This window comes from Ovis canadensis, chromosome 5 (assembly GCF_042477335.2).
Source record: "Ovis canadensis isolate MfBH-ARS-UI-01 breed Bighorn chromosome 5, ARS-UI_OviCan_v2, whole genome shotgun sequence".
In the NCBI taxonomy this organism is placed as follows: domain Eukaryota; kingdom Metazoa; phylum Chordata; class Mammalia; order Artiodactyla; family Bovidae; genus Ovis; species Ovis canadensis.
The window spans coordinates 93,099,283-93,113,024 of record NC_091249.1 but is presented as its reverse complement, the minus strand read 5'-3'; the positions used below and the strand labels follow the sequence as shown (position 1 = coordinate 93,113,024).

The 13,742-nt window shown below is 42.2% G+C and overlaps 1 protein-coding gene and 1 long non-coding RNA gene across 2 annotated transcripts in view; one reads left to right on the top strand and one right to left on the bottom strand.

Moving 5' to 3' along the window:
• Window positions 1–13,742, top strand: part of LOC138440480 (uncharacterized) — a 57,995-nt gene that overhangs the window by 22,348 nt on the left and 21,905 nt on the right. The gene's annotated exons all lie outside the window — the stretch shown is intronic.
• Window positions 8,794–13,742, bottom strand: part of RARS1 (arginyl-tRNA synthetase 1) — a 28,749-nt gene continuing 23,800 nt past the window's right edge. The window contains exons 13-15 of the mRNA XM_069590047.1: window positions 10,200–10,372; window positions 9,814–10,061; window positions 8,794–9,014 (exon numbers count right to left, since the gene is read on the bottom strand). Of these exons, the coding sequence (XP_069446148.1) occupies window positions 8,905–9,014; window positions 9,814–10,061; window positions 10,200–10,372 (531 nt within the window). The 3' untranslated portion in view covers window positions 8,794–8,904. The remainder of the gene's footprint in view (window positions 9,015–9,813; window positions 10,062–10,199; window positions 10,373–13,742) is intronic.

Below are 13,742 nucleotides of genomic sequence, written 5' to 3'. Positions count from 1 at the left end.
GAGAATGGTCCAGTTCCCTTAGTTGGGATTCCATTGACGTTTGCGCACTACCTCACTGGGTGAGGTGCTCGCCTCTCACTCCATTCCCCCTACAGAATTAGTGACTGACACTCGAGAAATTCTCAAAAAGCTTATTCAGTGTTATTCTAGTGAAGCACGTTTTCTCACAGTTCTGGAGGCTGGAAGTTCAAGATGAGGGTGCCAGTGTGTTCGATGGTCGGTTTCTGGTCGACCACCAGAAAGAGAGCTGTCTCTTTCTGGCTTGCAAATGACCACCTTCTCACTGTGTCCCTAGCTGGTAGGGAGGGAAAATAAGCTCTCTGGCATCTCTTTTTTCTTTCAGTTTATTTTATTGAAGTGTTGATTTACAATGTTGTGTTGATTTCTGCTATACAGCAAAGTGATTCAGTTACACATATATACATTCTTTTTCATATTCTTTCCTATTACAGTATATCATAGGATATTAAATGTCGTTCCCTGTGCCATGCAGTAGGAGCTTGTTGTTTATCCATCCTATAAACAATAGTTTGCATCTTATAATCCCAAACGCCCAATCCTTCCCCACCCCACCCCCACCCACCTTGGCAACCACAAGCCTGTTCGCTATGTCTGTGTGTTTCTGTTCTGTAGATAGGCTTGTTTGTGTCTTACATTAGATTCCACAGATAAGTGATATCATATGGTATTTGTCTTTCTCTCTCTGACTTATTTCACTAGTATGATAACCTCTTAGATCCATCCGTGTTGCTGTAAGTGGCATTATTTCATGCTTTTTTTTATGGCTGAGTGGTATTCCATTACACATCTTTATCCATTCCTCTGTTGGTGTTTAGTTTGCTTCCGTGTCTTGGCTCTTAAGAACAGTGCTGCTGTGAACATAGGGATGCATGTATCTTTTCCAATTATAGTGTTGTCTAGATAGAGACCCAGGAGTGAGATTGCTGGATTATGTGTCAACCAAGGGTTCCTTTGTTCTTTTTAAAAATTAATTTATTTGACTGAATCAGGTTTTAGTTGCAGCACAGGGGATCATTGCAGCACATGGACCCTCTATTTGTGGCTCTGAAGCCTTAGTTGCTCTGCTGCGTGTGGGGTCTTAGTTCCCTGAAAGTGAAAAGTGAAAGTTGCTCATTCGTGTCCAACTCTTTGTGACCCCTTGGACTATACAGTCCATGGAATTCTCTAGGCCAGAATATTGGAGTGGGTAGCCTTTCCCTTCTCCGGGGCATTTTCCCAACCCAGGGGTCGAACCCAGGTCTCCCACATTGCAGGCAGATTCTTTACCAGCTGAGCTACCGGGGAAGCCCAGGGATCAAATCCATGTCCCCTGCATTGCAAGGCAGACTCTCAACCACTGGACTACCAGGGAAGTCCCCCCAGAGAGTTCCTTTGTAATGGCTGAATAATATTCTTCTGTGTAACAGCTTCTTTTTTAATATATAATTTTATTTATTTGTTTATTTTTGGCTGTGCTGGGTCTTTGTTGCTGCATGGATTTTTCTCTAGAGAAAAGTGTCTCTTTGCGACCCCATGGACTGCAGCACTCCAGGCCTCCCTGTCCCTCACCATCTCCCAGAGTTTGCCCAAGTTCATGTCCATTGCACCAGTAATGCCATCCAACCATCTTATCCTCTGTCACCCTCTTCTCCTGCCTTCAATCTTTCCCAGCATCAGGATCTTTTCAATGAGTCAGCTGTTTGCGTCAGGTGACCAAAGTATTGGACCTTCAGCCTCAGCATCAGTCCTTCCAATGAGTATTCAGGATTGATTTCCTTTAAGATTGACTGGTTTGATCTTGCTGTTCAAGCAACTCTAAGGAGTCTTCTCCAGCACCACAGTTTGTAAGCCTCAATTCTTCAGCTCTCTGCCTTCTTTATGATCCAGCTCTCACAACCGTGTGTGACTGCTGGAGAGACCATAGCCTTGACTCTATGGACTTTGTCGGAAGAGTGGCTTTTTAACACACTGCCTAGGTTTGTCACAGTTTTCCTGCCAAGAAGTAATCGTCTTTTAATTTCAAGGCTGTGGTCACCATCTGCAGTGATTTTAGAGCCCACGAAGAGGAAATCTGTCTCTGCTTCTACCTTTTCCCCTTCTGTTTGCCATGAAGTGATGGAGCTGGATGCCATGATCTTAGTTTTTTTAATATTTAGCTTTAAGCTGGCTTTTTCATCCTCCTCCTTCACCCTCATCAGGAGGTTCTTCAGTTCCTCTTCACTTCCTGCCATTAGAGTGATATCATCCACATGTCTAAGGTTGTCGATATTTCTCCCGGCAATCTTGATTGCAGTTTGTAACTCATCCTGGCATTTCGTGTGATGTGCTCTGGTATAAGTTAAATAAACAGCCTTGTCATACTCCTTTCTCAGTCCTGAACCAGTCAGTTGTTCCATACAGGGTTCTAACTGTTGCTTTTTAACCTGCGTATAGGTTTCTCAGGAGACAGGTAAGATGGTCTGGTATTCCTGTCTCTTTAAGAGTTTTCCACAGTTTGTTATGATCCACACAGTCAAAGGCTTTAGCATAGTTAATGAAACAGAGATAGATGTTTTTCTGGAATTCCCTTGCTTTTTCTGTTATCCAGTGAATGTTGGCAATTTGATCTCTGGTGCCTTTGCCTTTTCTAAACCCAGCTTGGACATCTGGAAGCTCTCAGTTCACATAATGCTGAAGCCTAGCTTGAAGGATTTTGAGCAGAACCTTATTAGCTTGGGAGATGAGTGCAGTTATCTGGTGGTTTGAACATTCTTTAGTACTACCCTTCTTGGGAACTGGGATGAGGACTGACCTTTTCCAGTCCTGTGGCCACTGCTGGGTTTTCCAGATTTGCTGACTGATTGAGTGCAGCACTTTGATAGTCATCTTTTAGGATTTTAAATAGCGCTGCTGGAATTCCATCACTTCCACTAGCTTTATTGACAGCAGTGCTTCCTAAGGCTCACTTGACTACACACTCCAGAATGTCTGCCTCTGGGTGAGTGGCCACACCATCGTGGTTATCCGGGTCGCTGAGATCTTTTTTGTACAGTTCTTCTGTGTATTCATTCCATCTCTTCTTGATTTCTTCTGCTTCTTTTTCTTTTTTAATTTTTTAATTTTTTTTTTAATTTTAAAATCTTTAATTCTTACATGCATTCCCAAATTCTTCTGCTTCTAATTGGTCTTTACTGTTTCTGTCCTTTTTTGTGCCCATCTTTGGATGAAATTTTCCTTTGATATTTCCAGTTTTCTTGAAGAGAAAGGTACACCCAACTAAATGCAGAGTTCCAGAGAATAGCAAGGAGAGACAAGAAGGCCTTTTCCCATGAACAATGCAATGCAATAGAGGAAAACTACAGAAAGGGAAAGACTAGAGAGCTCTTAAAGTGACTGTTCAGTTCATTTCAGTTCAGTTGCTCAGTCGTGTCCAACTTTTTGCGACTCCATGAATCGCAGCACGCCAGGCCTCCCTGTCCATCACCATCTCCCAGAGTTCACTCAAACTCACATCCATCGAGTCGGTGATACCATCCAGCCATCTCATCCTCTGTCGTCCCCTTTTCCTGCTGACCCCAATCCCTCCCACCATTAGAGTCTTTTCCAATGAGTCAACTCATGAGGTGGCCAAAGTACTGGAGTTTCAGCTTTACCATCACCTAAATTCAATACATTTTTATCACCCTGTAAGAAAGTATATATCCACTAAGCAGCCACTTCCCATTTTCCCTGTTTTTAGACCCTGGCAACCACTGATCTCCTTTCTGTCTCTGAATTTGCCTATTCTGGACATTTAAGATAAATGTAATCATACAGTTTGTGTCTGGCTTCTTTCATTTAGATAATGTTTTCAAGGTTTCTCCATCTTGCGGCATGTATCAGTATTCCCTTTTATGGCTAAATAATATTTCATTGTATAGATTATCACATTTTATTTATATATTCATCAGTTGATAGACACTTGGGTGTTTCTACTTTTATCTGTTATGAATATTGACTTGTGCTGCAGTGCTATGAACAGGTATACAAGTTCTTGAGTGAGCATGTGTTCAGGTCTCTTGAATATATTCCTAGGAGCATTATTATATGGTATTTCTGCATTTAATTGTTTGAGGATAAGATGGTTAGGTAGCATCACTGACTCAATGGACATGAATCTGAGCAAACCCTGGGAGACAGTGGAGGACAGAAGAGCTTGGCATGCTATGGTCCATGAGGTCACAAAGAGTTGACATGACCTAGTGATTGAACAACAAGAACAATTTAGTTATTCCAGCACCGTTTATTGAAAAGATGTCTTTTCTCCATTGTATGGTCTTAGTACGCTTGTTGAAAAATCAATTAACTGTAGAATATGGGTTTATTTCTGGACTCAGTTCGATTCCATCGATCTGTGTCTATCCTTAATGCCAGTCCCATGTTGTTTTGTTTACTGTTAATTTGTACCAAGTTTTGAAATTGGGAATTGTGAGTTCTCCAACTGTTCTTTTTCAAGCTTTTGTCTAATCAGGGTCTCTTTCAATTCCATATGAACTTTAGGATCAGCTTGTCAGATTCTCCAAGGAGTTAGCTAGGATTCTACTGATCATGAATAGGCTGAATCTGTAGATTAACTGGGGAAGAAGTAATGCCATCTTAACAAGTCTTCCAAACCATGAATATGAAATGTTCCATTTTTTTAGCCATTTAAAAATTTTCTTTCCACGTTTTGTAGTTTACTTCAGCGTACAGGTCTTACACTCCCTTGGCTAAATGTATTCCTAATTATTTTATTCTGTTTGATGCTATTGCAAATGGATTTCTTAATTTTTGTATTGTTTGTTGTAAGCAATACAACAAACAAAACAGGAATACAACTGACTTTGGTACTTTGACTTCATGTCCTGCAAACTTGTTGCTTTTACAAGCTCTGTTAGTTGTCTTTGTATATATGTGTGTGTATTCTTTAGGGATTTTTAAAATATATAAAATCGTGTAATCTGTGAGAAGAGAATGTTACCTCTTCCTTTCGAATCTAAATGTCCTTTAGTTCTTTTTCTTGCCTAACTGCCCTGGCTAGAGCTTCAGACCAAAGCAGACTTCCCTGTCGTGTTCCCGATGTATTGATATGCTCATGGGGGGTTTCCCACACGCTCAATTGATTACTATGATGTATACTGTATTTTCATATGTTGAACCGTCCTTACATTCCTGGATAGTCTCATTTGCTCATGATAAATTTTCTAATTTTTCCCAGTTCCTCCTTATAGTTTCTAGTTCCTTTTTACAGTAATCTTCCAGAGAATAGCAAGGAGAGATCAGAAAGCCTTCTTAAGCGAACAATGCAAAGAAATACAGGGAAATAATAGAATGGGAAAGACTAGAAATCTCTTCAAGAAAATTGGAGATACCAAGGGAATATTTCACGCAAATTTCTCCCAATAGCCTTTCTTAATTCCTTCGGTATTTTCATTATACCCTTTTTGAACTCAGTGTCTATTAAGCTTAAGAGGTCTGTTTCATTGTTTGTTCTTTCAGGGAAGTTCTCCTGATCTATTTGGGAATATAAAAGATCCCTCTGCTTTTTCATTTTACTTATATTTCTCTTGCTCTGAGTTTAGGAAAAACAGTTATCTACTGTGGTCTTGGAGGTCTGTGTTTATGTGGGGACATCCCTGTGTAGCCTGTGTAGGTTTAACCTTTTGGGTGTGAGGGCTGTTTTGGTATGGATGGCTGCCGCCTCTTCGTGTGGACTGGCTGTCAATCCCCTTGACTGGAGGTGTGGCTGGTGTTGTGGTGAGCAGACCCTGCCCTGGTTGTGGAGCGGGGCCTTCTCTTTGCCCCGTGGTTGTCACCACCTGCTAGGGGCAGGGTCTGCTCTTTAGTCGTTGGAGCAGACGTCCCCAGATAGGCTTCTGAGCGGTGGGGTAGACGGGGCGGGAGCTTTCCCGCTGGAAGGGAGCCGCTGAGTGTCCCTCTGCTGGAGCTGTTCCCTGCGGAGTGTGCTCTGTTGTGCCACCTTTCCCCCCGCAAAGTTCACTGTTGCGGGCACTGCCCTCTGCCCCACCTCAGCCGTGGGTGTGTTGGCCATCAGCCAGGATTGCAGAAGTCCCACACCTGGGCCTGACGCGGGAGCCCACAGCTTAGATCCTGGCCTGGCCCAGCCCCTCGTGCAGGCACCTGCAAAGCCCACAGCTTCGGGACACCCACTCTGTTCGGGTGTCTCTCAGGCCCTCCGTGTTCAGCTGTGCTTTCCACCACACCTCTGGCCGGTGGAAGCAGACCCGCTGGCGTCTGCTCCCGAGGTGGGACCTGCAAGCCTGCCCAGGCGGGGCACACGCCCCCGGAGCCCAAGGTGGACGGGGCTGACGTGTGGATGTAAAGGCTGGAGCGGGCCCCTTACCGCTGGAGCTTCACTTCTGTGGCGGGCCGGGCTTGCCCCCCTGGTTGCTCAGCTGTTCCATACTCCCGCCCCTTCAGGGTGTCTCCAAGCAGCCAGCACCCGTCCTCTCCCCAGGCCTGTCCTCTAACCCTGTTTCCCAGCAGATGCACGTCAGGCTGGGCTCACAGGGCGGTGGCCCGGACCTCTGTCCTGCCTGCCTCTACCCACCAGGCCCTCCTGTGAGCCACTGGAGCTCCTTCTCTGTCCCAGCTCTCTCCACAGCTGAGGGGTCCTCCTAGGGTGTGGGAACGTTCCTTCTTCAGCTCCCTCCCACTTCCTCTCTCCTCCCACCCCTTCCTGCCCAGTCATGTGGAGATCTTTCTCATCCTTTCAGTGTTTGAGGACGTCCATTGGTGTTTAGTGGGTGTTCTGTGAGAATCCATTTGTAAATGGATTTTCGAGGTATTTGTGGGAGGATTTGCTCATAACATATAATTCTTTTAAAACTGTTCCATTTGATTTCTAGTACTTTTGAGGTTTTCTTTGTCGTTCGTATTCACAAGGGGTATGGATCTGTGCTTCTCTTCTCTTGCCATGTTTTTGGCTTCGGTATCAGGGTGCATGCATGTGTGCTAAGTTGCTTCAGTCGGGTCCGGCTCTGCGACCTTATGGACTGTAGCCCACCAGGCTCCTCTGTCCTTGGGGTCTTCAGGCAAGTATACTGGAGTGGGTTGCTGTGCCCTCCTCCAGGGGATCTTCCTGACCCAGACATTGAACCCAAGTCTCTGAATCTCCTGCACTGGCAGGCAGGTTCTTTACCATAGTGCCACCTGGGAAGCCCTTGAGTGGCAGAAAGAATCTGCCTGCCAACGCAGGAGGCCCAGGTCTGATTCCTAGGTCAAGAGGATTCCCTGGAGAAGGAAATGGCAACCCACTCCAGAATTTCTGCCTGGGAAATCCCATGGGGTCACAGTCAGACACAACTGAACAACTCAACATCACAGTAATGCTGGGCTTCTGACCTTATAGAACGAGTTAGGTAGTGATTCTTCTTTATTTTTTGTAAGAGTCTGAGAACTGATGTTAATTCTTTTTATCAGAGAAGTCACCTGACCCTGGAATTTTACTGCAATTTTTTTGGTAATAATTGACTCAATCTCTTGTTTTAGGTCTATTCAGATTTTACATTTCTTCTTCAATCAGCTTTGGTATTTTGTTTCCAGATTTTTAAAATTTCACCTATGCAGTCTGTCATTTTTTTGGCTTGCAACTAGACTATGTACAGTTATAACACATTTTATAATGTAAGGTTAGTAGTGACAGTCCCACTTTGATTTCTGATTTTAGTGATTTGAGCTTTTTCTTACCAGTCTAGCTATAAACGGTTGTCAATTTTGCTGATCTTTAGAACCAGATTTTCTTTCGATTCTATTGTTTTCCTATTCTCCATTTCATTCCTCTCCAGTCTGGTCTTTATTATTTCCTTCCTTCGGTCTTCAAAATGTTAATTAGGAAAATGCGAATCACAACTGTGATACCACCTCACACCCAACAGGATGGCTACTATCAGCAAGTGTTGACAAAAACAGAAAAACTGGAACCCTTGTGCACTGTTGGTGGGAATGTACAACGGTAGAGCTTCTGTGCGAAATGTGGCAGTTCCTAGAAAAAATAATTACTGTGATTTGTTTCTTGTTGCTTTCAAAGTTTTCAATTTACCTCTCCAGATCGTGTTTTAAAAAGGCTTTGTTTTTATCCTACTTGGAGTTTACTACGCTTCTTCTATATGTACATTAAAATTTTTCATCAAATTTGAGAAATTTTTAGCCATTATTTCTTCAAATATTTTATGCTTCTTTCTCTCCTCTCACCTGGGACTCCTGTTATACATATGTTGGTAATGCTGATGGTGTCCTAAAGGTCATCTTAGTCTCTTTTCATTTTTCAAAAATTTCATTCTAAGCACTGATGTAATTCTTTCTCAGATTGTATAATTTAAATTTGGTCTCCCTCCAAGTTCCTTTTTCTATCTGCTCAAATCTGCTGTTGGACCCCTCTAGCAAATCTTTCATTTCAGTTATACTTTTCACCTCTAGAACTTCTACTTGGCTTCTTCGTAATTGTCTTCTTATTGCTATTCTCTATTTGGTTAGATATTTATTCCCAAGGTATCCTTTATGCCGTGCTGTACAGACCAGTTTGTAAATGGTAGCTATGGTCATAATTCATTAAGATCATATCTATGGCTCCTTTGAGCGTGGAGACCCTTGGAAGCAGCACAGTGCAGTAACATTCATGTATATTAAGCATTCGTTTCTCCAGAATAAATGGCAGTGAAAGTTCTGTTCTTGGGGACTACATTAGGGCTCAATAAATGGGATTCCTTATCTAATTAAAGTCAGTGAAAGTACTTTTCAGAAGTTTAGTTGAGAGAGACAACCACAAGTTCTATAGATAGTTGATAAATTCCTTTTACTTGTTTTTGTATCCACATGATTGTAAAAAAGCAAACAATGCTAATGGCTGCTTTGGTGAAAACACACAGTGTTCAAACCTTAGGAGGATTACATTCTCTGGACAGGTTTTATTCCCAGAATATCAAACCCCTTAGCCATGACAGCAGCAACTGCTTCACACAGCAGCATACGCCACATGTTCACCTTCAGGACTTCTCCTGAGAATACAGAGAAAGAGAGTAATTACTTTTTCTACAAATCACTGTTAAAAAACCTATGCTATTTCTGGACTTTATTGAGAAGTAAATAGCCTAACTCAGATGTTCTGGGGGCTTTAACTAGAATCATCTTTACCTACACTGTAGAGAGAGAATCTAAGAAATAAAGGTGTTCTGTTCAAGAAATCTATTTAAAAGATATAGAGCCTGCACTACTAGACTGTAATTTTATCTTTTTCTTTTTTTTAAATTCTGTTCTAGGCTTCATGGTCTGAATGAACTTTAAACACAATGATTTTTTTTTTCCTAATGAAATTTTAAGTTCTGAAGCATGACTCTCAGAAATGCCTACTTGCTGTATTATTAATCATTAGTTCAGTCTATTTCATTAACTATGTAACATGATAGAACAAAAAGCCTAAAAGAGGTATTATTTTTTTCCTCCAAGGACAGTTTTCATTATCAAGAACCCAAAGACTCACTCTCTGACTATCAGTCACATTGCTATTGTTGGAAATGTCCTATTCCTAGTGACCTTCCAATTGTTCCTTTGGGGTTTTATGGTTCCATCCCATGTGGCTGAGGGTGGGGAAATGAGTCTGTTTAAGAATTCCATTTATGCTTATATTAGAGCCAGTGCAATTCTGTCTGTTGTATATGATATGGATTACTGTGTAACTAGGGGGAAATTGGGTGTGGGGGGTTTCCATAAATAAATTGAAAATTACCCACATCTAACTCAAATGAATGCCTCTGTTGGTGCCCAATCCCCAATATGAAGACGGGATGAGCCACTTACCACTCTGCCGATCTTTCTCCACACAATAGCAGCTATCATAGAATTCTGTGAAAGTAGTTGCCAGCTCATAGATATAATCACACAGAGTATGGAGAAGTAAGTCATCTAGAATCTTCTGCAGAACCTCAGGGAACCGCAAAATGCACCGGCCTAGTTTCCATTCTTTCTCATGGTCCAAAATGATTTTGGTCTCACGAGCGGCTTTCCGGAGCATCTCTTCATCAATATTGGCCAGACGTGCAATCGACCTGAAAAATCAGGTTAACAGCCATCATTCCCCTTTGTTAAGTATATTCTTCTCTGTTGAAAACATGTAATAAGGAATGACTGATCCCAACTAGAAATCATCATTTGACTCAAAACAAAAAATGCTGCACCCCAATTACCTGATTCTAGTGAAGGCATACAACAAGTAAGCCGCTGTATTTCCTCTGTCATCCAGCATTTTGTCAAAGGAGAAGATATAGTCATTCAGCCGGTTATGGGAAAGATCAGCATATTTGATACAGCCATAAGCAACAGATGTCTGAGCAGCCTTCAATTCCTCTGTGGTTAAGACCTTTTGGAAAAACAAAAAATACTTCAGAAGTTACCAATCCTTGTTTTGTTCCACCATCTCATAGACAAAAGATGGTGGTAAGAAGCATCTAGGGCTTCCCAGGTGGCGCTGTTAGTAAAGAACCCGCCTACCAACGCAGGAGATACAATAGATGCAGGTTCGCCCCCCTGGGTCAGAAAGATCCCCTGGAGAAGGGACTGACTACCCAGTCCAGGATTCTTGCCTGGAGAATCCCATGGACAGAGGAGCCTAGTGGGCTACAGTCCACGGGGCTGCACAGAGCTGGACATGACTCAGCACAGCACACCCAGCACAAGGAGCATCTAACGGTCTTTAATCAGTGAACTGCAATGAACATCAACACTGAGGTAGGAAAACAGGCCAATCTACAGGGAAGGGAATATGGAAATAAAACTCAACAGCTCTGCATAACAGAATGCTTCCATGAGAAACCTGAGTTATAAATTATGAAGTGTCAGCTTGAATACTTTTTTCCCAGTGTATATTCAGTAGATATGAAATGAAAGCACCATTTATTAGTTTTTATCTGCTTCATTCCATAGAATATTTTGATGTAGGTTATAGGAAACAAAATTAGGGTCAGGTACTGTGTGGATCACAATAAACTGTGGAAAATTCTGAAAGAGACGGGAATACCAGACCACCTGAACTGCCTCTTGAGAAACCTATATGCAGGTCAGGAAGCAACAGTTAGAACTGGACATAGAACAACAGACTGGTTCCAAATAGGAAAAGGAGTACGTCAAGGCTGTATACTGTCACCCTGCTTATTTAACTTCTATGCAGAGTACATCATGAGAAATGCTGGACAGGAAGAAACAGAAGCTGGAATCAAGATTGCCAGGAGAAATCTCAATAACCTCAGATATGCAGATGACACCACCCTTATGGCAGAAAGTGAAGAGGAACTAAAAATGATGAAAGTGAAAGGAGAGTGAAAAAGTTGGCTTAAAGCTCAACATTCAGAAAACGAAGATCATGGCATCCGGTCCCATCACTTCATGGGAAATAGATGGGGAAACAGTGGAAACAGCGTCAGACTTTATTTTTGGGGGCTCCAAAATCACTGCAGATGGTGACTGCAGCCATGAAATTAAAAGACACTTACTCCTTGGAAGGAAAGTTGTGACCAACCTAGATAGCATATTGAAAAGCAGAGACATTACTTTGCCGACTAAGGTCCGTCTAGTCAAGGCTATGGTTTTTCCTGTGGTCATGTATGGATGTGAGAGTTGGACTGTGAAGAAGGCTGAGCGCCAAAGAATTGATGCTTTTGAACTGTGGTGTTGGAGAAGACTCTTGAGAGTCCCTTGGACTGCAAGGAGATCCAACCAGTCCATTCTGAAGGAGATCAACCCTGGGATTTCTTTGGAAGGAATGATGCTACAGCTGAAACTCCAGTACTTTGGCCACCTCATGCGAAGAGTTGACTAATTGGAAAAGACTCTAATGCTGGGAGGGATTGGGGTCAGGAGGAGAAGGGGATGACAGAGGATGAGATGGCTGGATGGCATCACGGACTCGATGGACCTGAGTCTGAGTGAACTCCGGGAGATGGTGATGGACAGGGAGGCCTGGCGTGCTGCAATTCATGGGGTCACAAAGAGTCGGACACGACTGAGTGACAGAACTGAACTGAATTAACTGGAATAAAAACAGGCTGTCAAGAACTGGAAAAGAACTAACAGTGTCTTGGTAGATTGGGTCATATTCTGAAGCATTATTAGGTCAAGTAAGTAGGTGAGGATTCCGATCTGGACATGATGCAGCAGCCTGAAGCAGACTAACCCCTTCCACCAGAATAGACTACTTACAAGCTGAATAGATTATATGAAGCAACTGTTTGAAGTCTCCAGACAGCATCAACACAAGGACATCATTAAGACAACTAGCTGTGTGCTGTCAGCCAGAAAACTTAACTAGGAAGATGACATTATCTAGAACTATTACAACTTTTCACCCACCACGTCAGATGAAATGACTTAAAACCAAGGAGGTGAGGCAGGGGGAGGGGGAACAAGACAATACAAATAACAGAAACACAGCAGCTTTAAAGACTGCAACTGGAGCTTCCCTGGTGGTTCAGTGGCTAAGAATCTGCCTGCTAATGCAGGGGACATGAGTTGGATCCCTGGTCCGGGAAGATCCCACAGGCTGCGCAGCAACTCCTGAAGCCCACGCTCCCTAGAGCCCATGCTCCATTACAAGAGAAACCACAGCAACGAGAAGCCCACGCACCACAACGAAGACCCAGCACAGCCAAAAATAAAATTAATGATACTGCTTTTAAAAGTCTGGAATCGTTTAAAGAATACTTATTAATTACAAAGAGGAAAAACAGTAACTTCACAATGGAGAAAACTGATACTATCACTGTAACAAAAGTGATCAAAATTCATGTTAACAATCATGAGACATATCAACATCGGGTGCCTCCTGAAATAATGACATGAGAAGGAAACTTATCTCCCTAAGACTGTGTAACTTGAATTTAATCACGAAGATACACTAGATGAACCCAGCTGCAGGACAGTCCACAGAAAGCCTGACAAAAAGTGTCAAGATGATGAAAGAGAAAGAAAAAGCAAGGAACTGCCCAGATTAAAAAAGACTATGGAGACATGAAGACTAAATGCAACACGTGATCCTGGACTAGAAAAAGACCAATGGCAAAATTTGACTACGGTCTGCAGATTAGTGAACTGTACTATAGCAGTGTTAATTTCCTGGTTTTGAAATCACACTACATCTATAGGATGTTAACATTTGGGGAGGCTGACACGGGAGTACTCTGTACTATTTTATAATTTCTTATATCTGAAATTACTTCAAAATGGAAAACTATGACTAAGGTATTTAGAATATCCAAAATAAAGCATATAGAGGAGAAAAGTGAAAAAAAAAATGTGAAAAACACTCTGGGACACAGTCAAAAGTTCTAACATAATATATGTACTTAGATTCTACAACAGAATGGGGCAAAGATGCAATGTCTGAAGAGATATGACTGAGAATTTTCCTAAACTGATGAGAAACCCAACCCTCAGAAAACTCAGCAACTCTAAGCAAGATAAATATAAAGGAAAGAAGGAAATACTACTTCCCTCTCCAAACCACACCTAGGCAATTAGAAACTGCAAGGAGGAATAAAGTTCACAGCAAAGTGTAAATATGTGGATAAATATAAAGGGATGGTCTAAAACAAACACTACACAAAAGACTTGAACATATTCAGAAGAGACCCCGATGACCAATAAGCAACAGTTAACGTAATTACTCATTAGAGAAATGCAAATTTTAACCCATGAGATGCTAATACATATTCACCAGAAAAGCTATTGAATAAGAC